Source organism: Anabrus simplex, chromosome 2 (assembly GCF_040414725.1).
Source record: "Anabrus simplex isolate iqAnaSimp1 chromosome 2, ASM4041472v1, whole genome shotgun sequence".
NCBI classification, from domain to species: domain Eukaryota; kingdom Metazoa; phylum Arthropoda; class Insecta; order Orthoptera; family Tettigoniidae; genus Anabrus; species Anabrus simplex.
In genome coordinates, this window is record NC_090266.1 from 1,183,416,272 (window position 1) to 1,183,430,880 (window position 14,609).

The 14,609-nt window shown below is 36.7% G+C and overlaps 1 protein-coding gene across 1 annotated transcript in view; it reads left to right on the forward strand.

Annotated features, from left to right (window-relative positions):
• Positions 1-14,111, forward strand: part of Arms (Ankyrin repeat-rich membrane spanning) — a 485,159-nt gene extending 471,048 nt beyond the window's left edge. The window contains exon 32 of the mRNA XM_067142156.2: positions 12,757-14,111. Coding sequence (XP_066998257.1) covers positions 12,757-14,111 — 1,355 coding nt within the window. The remainder of the gene's footprint in view (positions 1-12,756) is intronic.
• The last annotated feature ends 498 nt before the right edge of the window (positions 14,112-14,609 follow it).

Sequence of the window (14,609 nt, forward strand, 5' to 3'; positions counted from 1 at the left end):
AATTATACATAAATGCGGATGATATGGCAATAGCTTCAGAGCAGATAAATAACTTGCAAAAGGCAGTAGACATGTTAAGTTGACTGGGCCCAGAGGAACGAAGTTACAATCAATGAGGACAAGACAGAAATGATAATTTTTCGAAACGGTGGAAGGCCAGCAGTTTCCTACCAAGTGACCTGCAATGACAAGGAACTGAAAATAGTCAACAATTTCAAATACCTAGGCATTAGCCTACAGGTTACAGGAAGAAGCTTTAGGCAACACATAAGATCAAAAACAGCGCCACAATAAAAGCTATAAACTACATTGGATATCTAAATCTAATTTCACTGGAAACAGCAATGGCACTTTTTCAAACGAAGTTGCTGCCCGTTCTGACATATGGACTCGAGCTAATATGGGAATTCCTTAACTACAGGCAATTGGAAGAGATAGAAAAGACAAAATCCAGATTTCTCAAAAGAGCCTTTGGTGTATCAAAGATAACCACATCCAGACTGGTGTACAAGCTTGCAAGAGAAACATTCCTAATAGAGGATCTAGGGATAACTCTACTACTGCCGACTACGGAAAGTTACAACAAGCTGCTCCAAGATCTACAGAATAAAAAGCAGGATATACCGATGGAATTCTACACAACAAATGCGATGCTAGACAGAAGATGGACGCAACCTCTGTGTGAAATGAGGTAAGTCATGACCAGGCTTGCAGTTCATGGTTTCCACCCCAAGATTTGCTCCCGAAAAGTGTTTCATGATCCAGATGAAAACTGCGTGTGTGAACTATGTAACAGTACATGCAGAACTTACCATATAACCACGTGCCCACACCAAACGAGGTCAATAGTGGAATATAGCAAGGAGTGACATGACTGCTCAGAACTAGGAAATATGCTGTATTACTATGTAGGTCAAATTCTAAAAGGAATATGACATATATGTATCATTATGGCCATTTGGCTGCAATAAATTCTTTATTATTAAAATGAATCCAATTTTCATCACCCATCACAATTCAGTACAGAAATGATCTTCTTTTGTGGAGTTGAAGCAGCATTTCACAAGTGACTTTGCAATTTTTCCATTTGCCATTCATTCAAATTGTGTGGGACCCATTTACCGAGTTTATTGATCTTCCCCATTGCTCATAAATGTCTGCTGATTGTGTCTTGTGACACATTTAATGCTTGTGCGAATTGCTGTTGAGTTTCAGTTGGGTCATCATCCAGTAACGCCTGCAATCGCTCGTCTTCACACTTTTGTGGTCTAACAGAGTGCACACTGTCTTCCATATTGAAATCACCATGTTTAAATTGTCAAAACCATGTCTCACATGTTCTAATCAATGGAGCATGTTCACCATATTATATTACTACCAGCAAACAATTACTTTTCACAGCCTTTTTCTTTTGATTAAATAAGAAAAGCAATGCGTGCCACAAATGTTCTTTTTCAGGCACAAACGTCGACATGATCACTGAACGATACACCATAGACGCTAGTGTTTGGCGGACTCATCTTGTGTGTGTTGGTAGGCTAATGTCAGACAAACAAACTAATGTATGTGTCAAATTCAACGCTGCGTACTGTTCGCTGGTGCCATCTCTTAGTAAAACCGGAAAAGACTTACAGTATACATACACCTGGTACATCTAAGGAGATTAGAACAGTGTGATTATGGGATATTGCAGGAATAATAGAGATAGAGTTAGAATCACATTTTCTCTCTCTCAGATTACCACAAACTTATGAGGTTTGTAAGGCAGAATGTTGTTGATGTCGTTGACAATGCCTCTGAACTTTTAGTTTGCATACATAATTTTAGCTGCTAATGGGAAACTTAGACTACAAGAAAATGATAGAATGCTTGCTTTTGGATGGTCCAAAAAGCATCTATGTCTGAATGGAAAAATGATACATAGAATAGGGATTACATTTCAGAAAGTGATCATCGTTATTAGAGTTTAAAAAATTATCAAAGCAGACTTTTAACTTGCACCATTAGCAGTGAATGAAGAATGAATCACTGCATTAATTACTACATTCCATCCAAATCAAATGCAAACTCTTAGGGTGTTCATCCATTGAGGATGATCAGATGTGCAGCCACTCTTGAAGAACAGATGCTGTATGAGATTATATTAGTAATCAAAGGCAGATGTTTTTCACAGTAGTGAAAGGTAACAGCTAATACTGCACATGTGTACTAGATAATTGTGTGAGGCTTTCAACGATATCAACAAGTTTGTGCTTTCCTGATCTCGAAGATGAATGGATTCCTTTTAGTTTTCTGTCCAATGCAAGCATTCCAATTTTAGGTTTTCTGTACAATCACTTTCATATAGTTCTTGAGGACAGTGATAAAATAATGAAATGCAGTCCCAATGCAGTAGTTCAAGGTTACCATTGACTGCCCATGCAGTAAATCTCACATCAGGAGGTATTCATTAGATAGCTATTCTGCAGCATACTAACAAAGTAAGGATTCACTAAATAAGAACTAATTGCTTTGTGACGAGAGCATTTACTGTAAAACTTTAAATGATAACCTAACAAATTCCAGAAATCCCACCTCGAACTCCAAAACTGTAAGAAATTCTGCCCGAGATCTGTTGTACCATGACTGCCGTTACCTTTCACCATAAGTTTGACCACATTCTAAAACGGTATCTTAGTGCACGCTTTGCTGCAGAGTGGGAAGATACATTGTATGTCACCCCTACAGCTACTCAATTGAAAACCTCTCAGTGGATCTGGATTCATCCCTGTAAATATGTAGTTAAACCATACGGTAAATAAGAACAAACTGAGAGAGTTGGCCATACGGCTAGGATTGCGTAGCTGTGAGCTTGTATTCGAGAGATGGTGGGTTTGAATCTCACAGTCAGCAGCCCTGAATATGGTTTTCCATGGTTCCCCATTTTTACACCAGGTAAATGCTGGCGCTATACTTTAATGAAAGCCATGGCTGTTACCTTCCCAGAATAGCCCTTTCCCAGCCTTGCATCACCAAACACCTTTGATGTGTTTGTGTGGCTTTAAACCTCTAGCAAGAAAAAAACAAAAAACAACAACAGTTGCACACTGAGTTATGCTGACCATGCAATACATATGAAGGATAGTAAGTATTTACATAGCATATCTGCAAAAGGGATGGTAGTGTGCAGTATTATCAGAGGTGTATAGTATTCATCAGTGATGATAAGTAAACTCTAAATCACAATTGATCCTTTATAATGTGTACAAAATATGCTCAATGGCTAATAATCCAGTGTTTCTGGAATGCTTGCAGTATTCTGTTATGTGGATAAAATGTATTTTTGCAATTGGTAAAAAATAAGTCAAAATATTGAAGTTACACACCAAGGTTTACCATAATAGTAGCAATAAAATACTGGTAATGTTTTGTTTTACCAATAATTACTGTCATACTTTATTTCCAAATTTAACTTACGATATGCTGTATGCTATCTGTGTTTCATTGCATTAGTTAAATCAAATCAAACAGTCAATGCTAGCTATCAATTGATCATAGACTCTTTTTTTTTAGCAAGATCATCCGTACATCATTTGTAGATGCTACTGGTTAACTATATCGTTATTTATGCTATAGATTATTTCATATTCAAGATGGTGTGTGTGTCAATATGTCTTAATATTTTTGTTACAGATTTTTCCTCACAAATAATTCACCCTACATCTTTCATTTAAAGTTTGGGGTAGGGCGAGTGTAGTTTACATGCCAATAAATAGAGTATTTTTTATTAAAAGATTAAAAAATGTAGACAATTGTGATATCTTAAGAAAAAGCCCCTACTGACTTAATTGAATCTTTTTACAAACACAGATCTGTGAGCCAAATGAGGATAAGAATGAAATTTTCCAGTCAACCGTCTCTTTATCCTTTCATAAGCTATACCTGGGTATACAGGATCATTTTTCCTTTGTGGGATCAATCCACATGTAATGACTGGTTGGTTATAGCTGGTAACTGTGGTGAAGGGGGTGAGAAAGTCCACAGCTGCAATTGTGGCATAATTATATAATAATTTCCCATAAATTTCTGGCATCTGCTTATGAAATTAACCATTACCCTCTGGAGTTCCCTGTGAGAAATTGGAGAAATTACTTCATTAATGTTACTTTTCACTTCATCTAAAGTGTGTGAATTTGTCCTGTACACTTCCTCACTGATGCATCTCGATGATGGCAAATTTTGTTGTTGACAAAAATAAATTTAGCACAATATTAATCCCTAAAGTGTTGTACAGATGATTTAAAAATTTCATCAATATACCGTTAGCCAGATAATATCCCTCAAATTGATGTCAAAGGTTTACGGTGGCCATGCATCTCAGTCCGAAACAGTACATCACCCACTCCAAATGAATGCACCTCTTGAACAGGCTGGTACTTCCCATCTTGACCTTTACATCTCTACTACACCCTTTGTCATCATCTATCTGACCTTATGCCATTTATGTAACCCCAAATTAAAATGTCGGCTGGTCCATTTTCTCCTGTCAACACAATGACAATTCTCTAGTGGAACATGTCTCATTGGTCAAATTAACCTTAATTGGGCACTACGCAGCCAATTGCATACAATTTGCGCTGATATGTGGACACTGCATGCCCTCAAAAAGTTGTCTTTTAATTATTGAGCAGTCAAAGTTTATCTCCTCTGCGCACTTACATGGATATCCTGATCTTATTACATGTTATAAACCTCATTTTAGGTCCGTATTGAAATTTTTTTAACAGTTCAACAATAATAAAGGTGTTTTAATTTATTCCACCTATTCAATACTTATATTTTCACTTATAGTTGTTACATAATTAAATTCTTGGTTACATGGGACATGTTTCGCCCTCAATTAAGGGCATCTTCAGCCTAAATACAATAATCAAAAATACAACTAAATTAAAAGTGGAAGTTAAATACAATCAACAAAAATACAACTAAAATAAAAAGTGGAAGTTAAAAGTTTAGTCTGTTATTAAAATTCGGAACAATAAAAATGTGAAAAATGATAAAATAAAAAGATGCTAATGGAAAACTGTCTTATGATTAAACTATAATCTTGTCGGAGACTAAAACATACAAAAAGGAAGAATGCTGAACGAATTAGAAAGTTTATACATCTATTTAGATCAGACGTACAATAAGCAAACGAATCTCAATGAAACCACGGACAATAAAAGTATGCTACATGAATTAATGCCGGAATTATTAAAGTCAGTTAGTTCGAATAAATTTAGGATACCTAATATATTTAATTCTTCAAACCCTAATACTCCTCCCATACCTACAGATATTAGGCCTACTTCCAGCAATGCAGTTGACTCCGCCCCTTTGTCAGCCTCGTCACATTTGACTCCACCCATCCTCTCCTCCCTTTCCTCACTCCCCTATTCCTTCCCCTCCCAGTTCACTACCGCCTCTGCAGCACAGTTATAACACCAGACTCAGAGCCAACAGACGGGCAGCAACCAACTCAACAGTAGTTAACAAATAACAACTTCCACTTACATGTAAGTCCTCATCTGTTTCAAAATTATGTAAGACTGAATTCTCTCCTTACGTTCAATTTCTTATTTCTTCTTTTCCTTCTCTTCCAGAAAACTTATTTCTGCATCTGTTGACATTTTCTGGCAAGGATTCAGCCATTTTATTACCTACCGGTGCTAACGGCCTCTTACAATTTTTCAATAGATGCTTCTGCCTTACTTGCTACGAATTTCATCAGCGGCCTTGAAAAGATTGTACTCATGACAATCAAGTTTATGCTTGTGTACACGCCCTCATGTCGTTGGCATTTTATTATTACCACTTTGATTTTCCAATATTTTATATGAACTGTTTTAATTAGAATTTTAATAGAAGTTTTAGTCTCCGACAAGATTATAGTTTAATCATAAGACAGTTTTCCATTAGCATCTTTTTATTTTATCATTTTTCACATTTTTATTGTTCCGAATTTTAATAACAGACTAAACTTTTAACTTCCACTTTTTATTTTAGTTGTATTTTTGTTGATTGTATTTAACTTCCACTTTTAATTTAGTTGTATTTTTGATTATTGTATTTAGGCTGAAGATGCCCTTAATTGAGGGCGAAACATGTCCCATGTAACCAAGAATTTAATTATGTAACAACTATAAGTGAAAATATTAGTATTGAATAGGTGGAATAAATTAAAACACCTTTATTATTGTTGAACTGTTATCCTGATCTTTACGTCATGGTGTCACTCTCAGTTGAACTTCTCTCAGGATAAGGTCATATAGAATGTGTTTTGAAACAGTAAGCATTAACAAGCAGTCCTGAGGAGTTAGGCATGTAGAATCAAGCCACCGGTTGAAAATGGGCATGACCAGACAAAGAGCAGTACCGGCTCTACTGCTTACACGCTTATTGCCCAACACCACTTCAAGTCATATGAGTTTGTTTCTTGCTGCTTAGCTGTAAGCGTGTTGTCCCGAGCTCAATCAATCAGTCACTACTGATCTGCATTTAGGGCAGTTGCCCAGGTGGCAGATTCTGTATCTGTTGTTTTCCTAGCCTTTTCTTGAATGATTTTAAAGAAATTGGAAATTTAGTGAACATCTTCCTTGGTAGGTTATTCCAATCCTTAACTCCCCTTCCTATAAATGAATATTTGCCCCAATTTGTCCTCCTGAATTCCAACTTTATCTTCATATTGTGATCATTCCTACTTTTAAAGACACCACTCAAATTTATTCATCTGCTAATGTCATTCCACGTCATCTCTCCACTGATAGCTCAGAACATACCACTTGGTAAAATTCTTTTAAAAATAAAATTTACTGTATCCACCTATTCAATATAATCCACAGTTTATAGTGATTAAATTCTACATGAATTACATACACTTTTCAGGTACATGTTTTGCCTTTTTTGGGCATCTTCAGCCTGTTGACAATCTTAAGGTCAAGTCGAAGGCCTTGTTTGAGTAAAACATTTGAAGTTGATACAATACAAAATGATCTTATTCTAAAAAAAAATTTTTTTTGAAAAAAGTTTTTCTTAAGATGCTGTGTACATGGGTTTAAAATGTGTACATTAAATAAAACCAAAATTTATGGCATGAATACAATAATAATTATCTCATATATAACTAAAAGTGTCCAAAGCAAAAATTGGATCTTCATCACACCCGATGAGAGTATGGGAATAAGTGGCAAAGAATAAAAGAGAAAGATATTCACAGCATTCTGAAGTTTCATGCCATACTTGTTTCAAATGTTTAGTCAGTAACATCTTTCCTTCTTAAGATACTTCTCTTTCTGACTGATACCCTGTGTTACTGTATGAACAGCAGTAATAAGTATATCAGTTATTATTTAGGCAGATGATGGGAATAGGTTTCCTATGTCATAAAATCATGCAAAAAATAAATGAGTGCACAACAGAACACAAAATTTATTCACTACTTCGTGATGTATTCCATTGACTAGTATGTGGATATGTTACTCATCTATGGAGAAGATGGACAGAATGCATACCAGCCACAATACCTGTATCAAGAAAGCTATCCGGATAGACAACTACTGACAGGCATGACATTTCGGAGTATTGAAAGGTGTTTGCGAGCTACTGCATCCCTAGGAAGGACATGGCCTGTTCAAGATCGTCCTGTGACGTCAGCATCCAACACAACCTCTTCATTGTGAGCAATCTGGCATAACCCTCACGCTAGCACAAGGGCTACTGCACAGGAGACAAACATCAGCCCATGTGTCTGTTATGCGGATATTGCATACCCAGTTACAAATATCAGAAACAAACCCAGATTGAAACAAATTCTGAATACCTGGCTCCTACAGAAAAAAAAAACAACCTCATTTATGATGATTTTGTATCACTTGTAATTAGTCCTTAGAACTTAACTGAAAAGAAACTGAAAAATTGACAAAGAGGATTAACCTCATTAATGTCAATATAAATGTGTACCCATAAATTACTGCTATAAATAATCTCTGTTAAATATTGCCATTGTATTGTTAATTCATTCCTGTCCACATATGAGCATTGCTTATATGGGATTCACTGTTCATTACGTCCGACTCATTGGCTGAACGGTCAGCGTACTGGCCTTCGGTTCAGAGGGTCCCAGGTTCGATTCCCGGCCGGGTCGGGGATTTTAACCTTAATTGGTTAATTCCAATGGCACGGGGGCTGGGTGTGTGTGCTGTCTTCATCATCATTTCATCCTCATCATGACCCGTCCTGGGATATCCCGGCACTAAAAGCCATACGACATTTCATACTGTTCATTATTATATTTAAAAAATTATTTATGCATAGCTGTGAATAAAATGAAGTTTACTACTACTAGTACTACTGCTGCTACGTATGATATTTTCTATCTCTTCCATGGTATGGTAGAGCACCGGTAGTTCCCTGGTGTGAAAGTGGGAAACCATGGAAAACCATCTTCAGGGCTGCCAACAGTGGAGTTCAAAACCATCATCTCCCAAATGCAAGCTCAGAGCTACATAACACATACTGCATAAACAATTTGCTCAGTACTTATAATTCACTCAATGTGATTTCTTTTTAAACATTGTATTACTATAAGAAATGTCCAACTCGTTGGCTGAATGGTCAGTGTACTGGCTTTAGGTTCAGAGGTTCCCGGGTTCGATTCCTGGCCGCGTCGGAGATTTTAACCTTAATTGGTTAATTCCAATGGCTCAGGGGCTGGGTGTGTGTGGTGTATTCAACATTAGAAATCATCCTAGGTAGGGCCCTCATCTTTACAGACATGCAGGTCACCTAATAGGCCGTCTACTAGAAAAAGACCTGCACCAGGCCCCTCCGGAGGCCATACGCCATTCATTTTACTATAACAAATAATAAAACTGATATCTTTGTTCAACTAATAGTCCATGAAATGATGAGCAAGGAGTACCAACATGGCTTTCAAATTGTAAAATGTATTTATCATGTATGTCTACCCCTTTGTCCGTTCCCTGGGATGGGATCGGGGATGAGGTGAGATGAAATTATATGGCATGTTGTTATGGTTGGATGCCTTACCTGATGCTAACCTTCAGTTGAGGGATTAATGAATATGAAATGAATGATGGTGAATGAAATTGAGTGAGGAAGTCGAAGGAATCAGCTGTAGCCTATGAATAGGAACTGTACTGTCATTTGCCTGGAAGTGAAAGTAGGAAACTACAGAAAACCATTCTCAGGACAGCCAATGATGGGTTTAAACCCACTCATCTCCCAAATGCAGAGCTTGACTCTATAGGCCGTAGCGTGTTAACATGCACTGCCACTCCCCTTGGTATAAAATGTATTTATCATGTCTATTTTTAATTTGCTGGAAAGGTTAAACATGGTTTTAGAAATCTCTCTCTTATTGGGAATAGTCATAGTTCCATGGAAATAAATAACTAAGGTAATTGCCTTAATTTATGATAGTTATGTTATCTTCATTGAAATCTTAATTACAGCATGAATTTAGTAGGAATTGAGCCTGTGAACTTGTATAGCTGAAGAGACCCTTAACTACAAACTGTTAAGATGAAAATTTTGCCTGTGAACTTGTATAGCTGAAGAGACCCTTAACTACAAACTGTTAAGATGAAAATTTTGCCTGTGAACTTGTATAGCTGAAGAGACCCTTAACTACAAACTGTTAAGATGAAAATCTTGCAAATAATGAAACTTTACCTAGTGTTCTGAAAAATTTCTGTAATAGTTTTAGGCTATACAAGGATTTGTTTTAATGCTATAACATTTTCAGGTTAATCTCCATTTTCCTTAGGAAACAGCTCCCATGACAGTGTATCTCACTCATCACGCAGTCAAATACCTTAGGAGTACTTCTAAAGAGCTTGTAATTAATTCGGTTCACTTTCATTAAGTGGGAATAAAAATCTGTATTTAACTGAATAGTTAATGTCTGTATGCTGCAACCAGTTCCCTCTTCCATTTGTTTGAAAAACCTTAATAAAATACATGTGCACAATGAACTATTGCTATTTTTATAAATAATTAACTCCTTACATTAAAGAATCAGCAATGATTTTATGCTGAAACACATCCTAATCATATTTAAACACTTTTCAACTCCTTTCTTTCTCTGTACCAGTATTAACTGTTTTCACTTCCCTCACATGTTCCTTTAATCACTTCTTTCCCCTTGATCACTTCTTTCCCTCCATAAACATTGCAATATTTTTAGGTAAGGAGCTCAAAAGGGAGTCTGATAAACTGTTTCACTCTAGATTACTTCCAGACTGTAAATACACCAGTGTGCAAAACTTAAGGACACAACAGCTTTTCTCTTATAGTGCTTTATAGGAAGTATGTATCTATGAGAAAAATAATAAATAGAAAAGTGTTTGATCCTATTTTATTCAGAAATATTTACATAGCACTAACTGACATAATGCAGATGCACCTATGTCAGAGATGTAAACAAGGGAAGCATTGGTTGTCATTAGGTAATATAATAACCTGCAACAACCTCTCCATACTATGGACGAGATTGTTCAGCAGTTCTTGTGGTAACATAGTCCATTCCTCATTCTGCACCATTTTCAGCTGTTCTAAAGTTTCCAGTATGTTTTCTCATGCTGCTAGGCCTCTTCCCATGATGTCTCTTGCATGTTCTATGGAATTTACTTTGAAATAATGGATAGGGAAATCCAACCGTCTAATATCTTCACTTTCCTACAGTTCATCAAGAGCTGTGTTACAGTATGGCCTAGCATTATCATCCATGAACAAAATCTTGGATCCAACAACACCTCTGAATAAATGCACATAGAGAAGATTGATTTCATTGAAGAAGAATTTGCCAGTTACGGAATTGCGTTCCAATATGTGACGCTTTGTATGTCAACCATGTACAATACCATGTCCCAATCTCTTGCCAGATTAACTGGCATCCGGACTCACTGCTGAGGTAAATCAACTTTCGTCAGTAAGGGATATTTACCCCATTGCTCTGCTGTCTAGTCCTTGATTTCTCTGCACCACTGTACATAGCATCTCTGATGGGCAAGTGTTAATACGTCACATTGTACTGGCTGCTCGTTGAACAGTCCACCACTCTGTAGTCTTGTAAGATGAAATGAAGTGAAACTCTTTTAACAAAGATGTTTTCTGTGGTGGAGAATAGTCAAACATAAAGCTCTTATCAGCTTTCAGGCCATAAACATCACAAATTTCATGTTTATGTGCTGTCAGTCCTTCCTCTGGCCATGCACCTATGACTGATAGTTCAGATATTTTATTGTTGTTTTACACTTCGTCCATAAGTATTGTATCCCAGTGTATGTTGAAGCACCAGATCCTGTAAGATCTCTAATGGTAAGCATCCTTTTATATGGTCAGTATATGGATAATGAACCCTTGCTGTTGGTGGGTAGAGAAATGAAAAGAAATTGGTTACTATTTTCTGTTTGCTTCCTCTGACCATTCAAAACCTTCACAGAGGCAATAGCCTACTTTGGGACTGGTAATGAATGTTGAAGTTGACATTAAATTCTAAGAACAACTGGATATATTATGAGCTTGTAAAGTTACTGCTTAGTTAAGAAAGTCACGATCAATATCTTTTTGGTATCACTTTCTACTCCAAGCAAGTAAATTTTTCTATTCATTGACAGTGTTCAACTACAGAACTGCATTATTCAGATTTTCCTCTATGTGTCTCGCTCACTCCCAGAAAGTGCTTTAGTGGTATCTTATTTGTGATCCCAGAGCTCCTTTCCTATTGCCGTATTCAAATTAAGAAGCAGTTATACTCAAATAGACCATATAATAACATAGATCATGCATGGACAAACCCCGAACAAGTTGGCAAGCAACCTGCAAAGCCAGCAAACACCACATAATTGAGAATGAATCACTAGATAGAAGCTCAAATGGACAATGAATGCAGTGGTGGTTGATGATTCTTACACAAATATATTACGGTGTACAGTATATATGTAAATAAATAATAAATCACAAGATTTTACTTTTAAATACATTTCTTCTTCAGGTTTACGATACAAAAGAGTGATGGACAAATGAATACTAACTATCCGCAATGCCATCTCTTGTAGTCTGTGCCAAGGCCAAGAATCTCTTATGATTCGTAAATCAGCAAATGCCCATGCATGACATCGATTGTCAGATACTTTCCACACAATATAGGTATTTTAACTCCTTAGTAGTGATGTCTCTAATGAAGCAATAGCAACATAAACAATCAACATGACTCGTTTTTTCCCAATTTCCTTCTTGATATTCACTTTCTGTTATTTCTATGGTTTTTACTGAGATTTGTATTGCCTTAGATTTATTTTTATTTCAACTTATGTTACTGTTATCAGTTTAATTGTTTTTCTGATGATGGTGGCTGTTCCAAACATAAAAGTCTATTTTTATCTCTGTGTATGTTTTAGAGTTTGATCAAGTAATTTAACCTTTCTGCCATAAGTAATTGTGCATGTATGCAGTTTGGAACTACTTATTTGAGTATGAGCACTTTCTTTTCTATGTAGAAAATTGTGGATATTAATAATTAAAGGTAATGTATTCTGGCATATTTGTTCCACATGCTTTGCTTTCCAGTTTATTTCTTCTATTTTTAGTTCTTTTTTAGTAATGTGAAGAATTTTCAAGATGCTTACTGTTACATATGATTTCCTTAACTTTCCATGAGAATTAACTGTGTGCCTGTTCTTCCTCCACATGGCCATGGATATACGTATGCAGAACTTATAAGAGGAAGTCACTCCCAAGTAACCGGCTTGAGTAACGGCGTTATTGAGACTTTGGGTGAAACTGAAGTGGTTCTCCTTCAGTCATCCCCTCTTCATCACCCTCAGTGGCAGCCTGTGACAGTCAACTTTGGCGGGAGTGGAAGTCGAGACTCAAATTTTGATACTCCCAGTTGTGGAAGTTCTGCCAGTGGTACACCTATCCAGCAGCGCAAGCGGCCAGATACAGTGTTTGGTAATAAACCTCCACTCCCCCCTAATAAACTTGAATCGGCTTCTGGTATCCATCGTGGTTCTCTTCATAGTCTACTTCAAAGGACTGGCTCCTCGCGCAGCATCAGTGCTATTCAGGGAACAGGGAGTGGAAACAAAGTCCTGAAACAACGTCAGAGACCATCATCGTTGCTTGTTTTGGGTGATGATCAAAATATATTTGATAGTTTGACACCGCCAGCTTCACCTAAACATCATGTTGCATTTAGGTCTCACTCTGCAGAAGATGGTAGTAGTGGAACTAAACCTCAGTCCATTTCAGCAGCATCACTGTTATGTAGTTTAACTTCATCTCTCCGTGTGAAGAAGTCGAATTCTTTGCTCAGTGATGGTTCAGTAGGAAATTTTTCTCTTTCTCCATCTGTTCTTGTCACACCTGCTTCAAGTTTGGAAATATTAAACAGACAAAAAGAAAGAAATGTTCAAATCATCAAAACTCCAATAGCAAGTGATGATCTGGATGGTGTTGAAAGAGATGTAGGTGTTGTGGATATAGATAGTGATGATGAAAGTACTCCTCTAGTTTCTGAGATCTCAACTCCAGCCACTGGCACTAGCATAGTTTCTGCAGCAGCGCATTTTTTGAATCGAGGCTTCTCGGTTACAGGTGGCTCTGATAGCAATTCTGCTAGCAGTGAAGACTCTCCTTCTTCAGTTAAATCAACACCTATTTCACCAGCACCACAATTAAGTCTGTCTCCTGAGAATGGAATGGAAAGGAAGGACTGTATGACAAATAATGGGAACTTTGATCTACTTGCCAATGGCCCATCTGATCCAGTCTCCACTTCACAAGTTTCATGTAGTTCATCAGTATCGCTCAGTCAATTGCTGGAGCCAACAAGTAACTACTACCATCTAGTCACTGGAGGTAGTGCTGAAAGCAATGTTGGCCTTAGTTCTCAATTAAGTTCTTATGAAAAGTTAACAGATGTTGACCTCAGAGAATGTCAGAAGAAGTCAACTTCTGCACATTTATCAAGACAAGATGCTCTGGATCATTCTGGGTCAAAATTGTGTGGTTCCTCCAAACCAGAATGTAAAGATGAATGGAGCAATCCAGAAACAACTGTCTGATAAAAAGAATAATTTGATCATGGTGCTAGGAGGAATAAAGATAAAAATATCCTCCCTATATAAAATTGATCATCTTATAAAATGGCATAATTACTTACCTACTCTTATTACAGTCTGAAGTAGATGTAATCTACAGAATGATGTTAGAATTTAACATCTGTTTTATGGAAAACAGAACACCTTTAGTAGGCAATAATAATAATAATGAATCAATCAATCACCACTGATCTGCATTTAGGGCAGCTCCCAGATAGCAGATTTTCTATCAGCTGGTTACCTACTCAAATAATTTCAAAGAATTTGAACATTTATCAAACATCTCACTTAGTAGTAATTTATTAAAATCCCTAACTCCTTTTCCTATAAATTAATATTTGCCCCAATTTGCCCTCTTGAATTCCAACTTTATCTTCATATTGTGATCTTTCCTACTTTTAAAAACACCACTCAAACTTATTCATCTACTAATGACATTCGACTCCATCTCTCCACTGACAG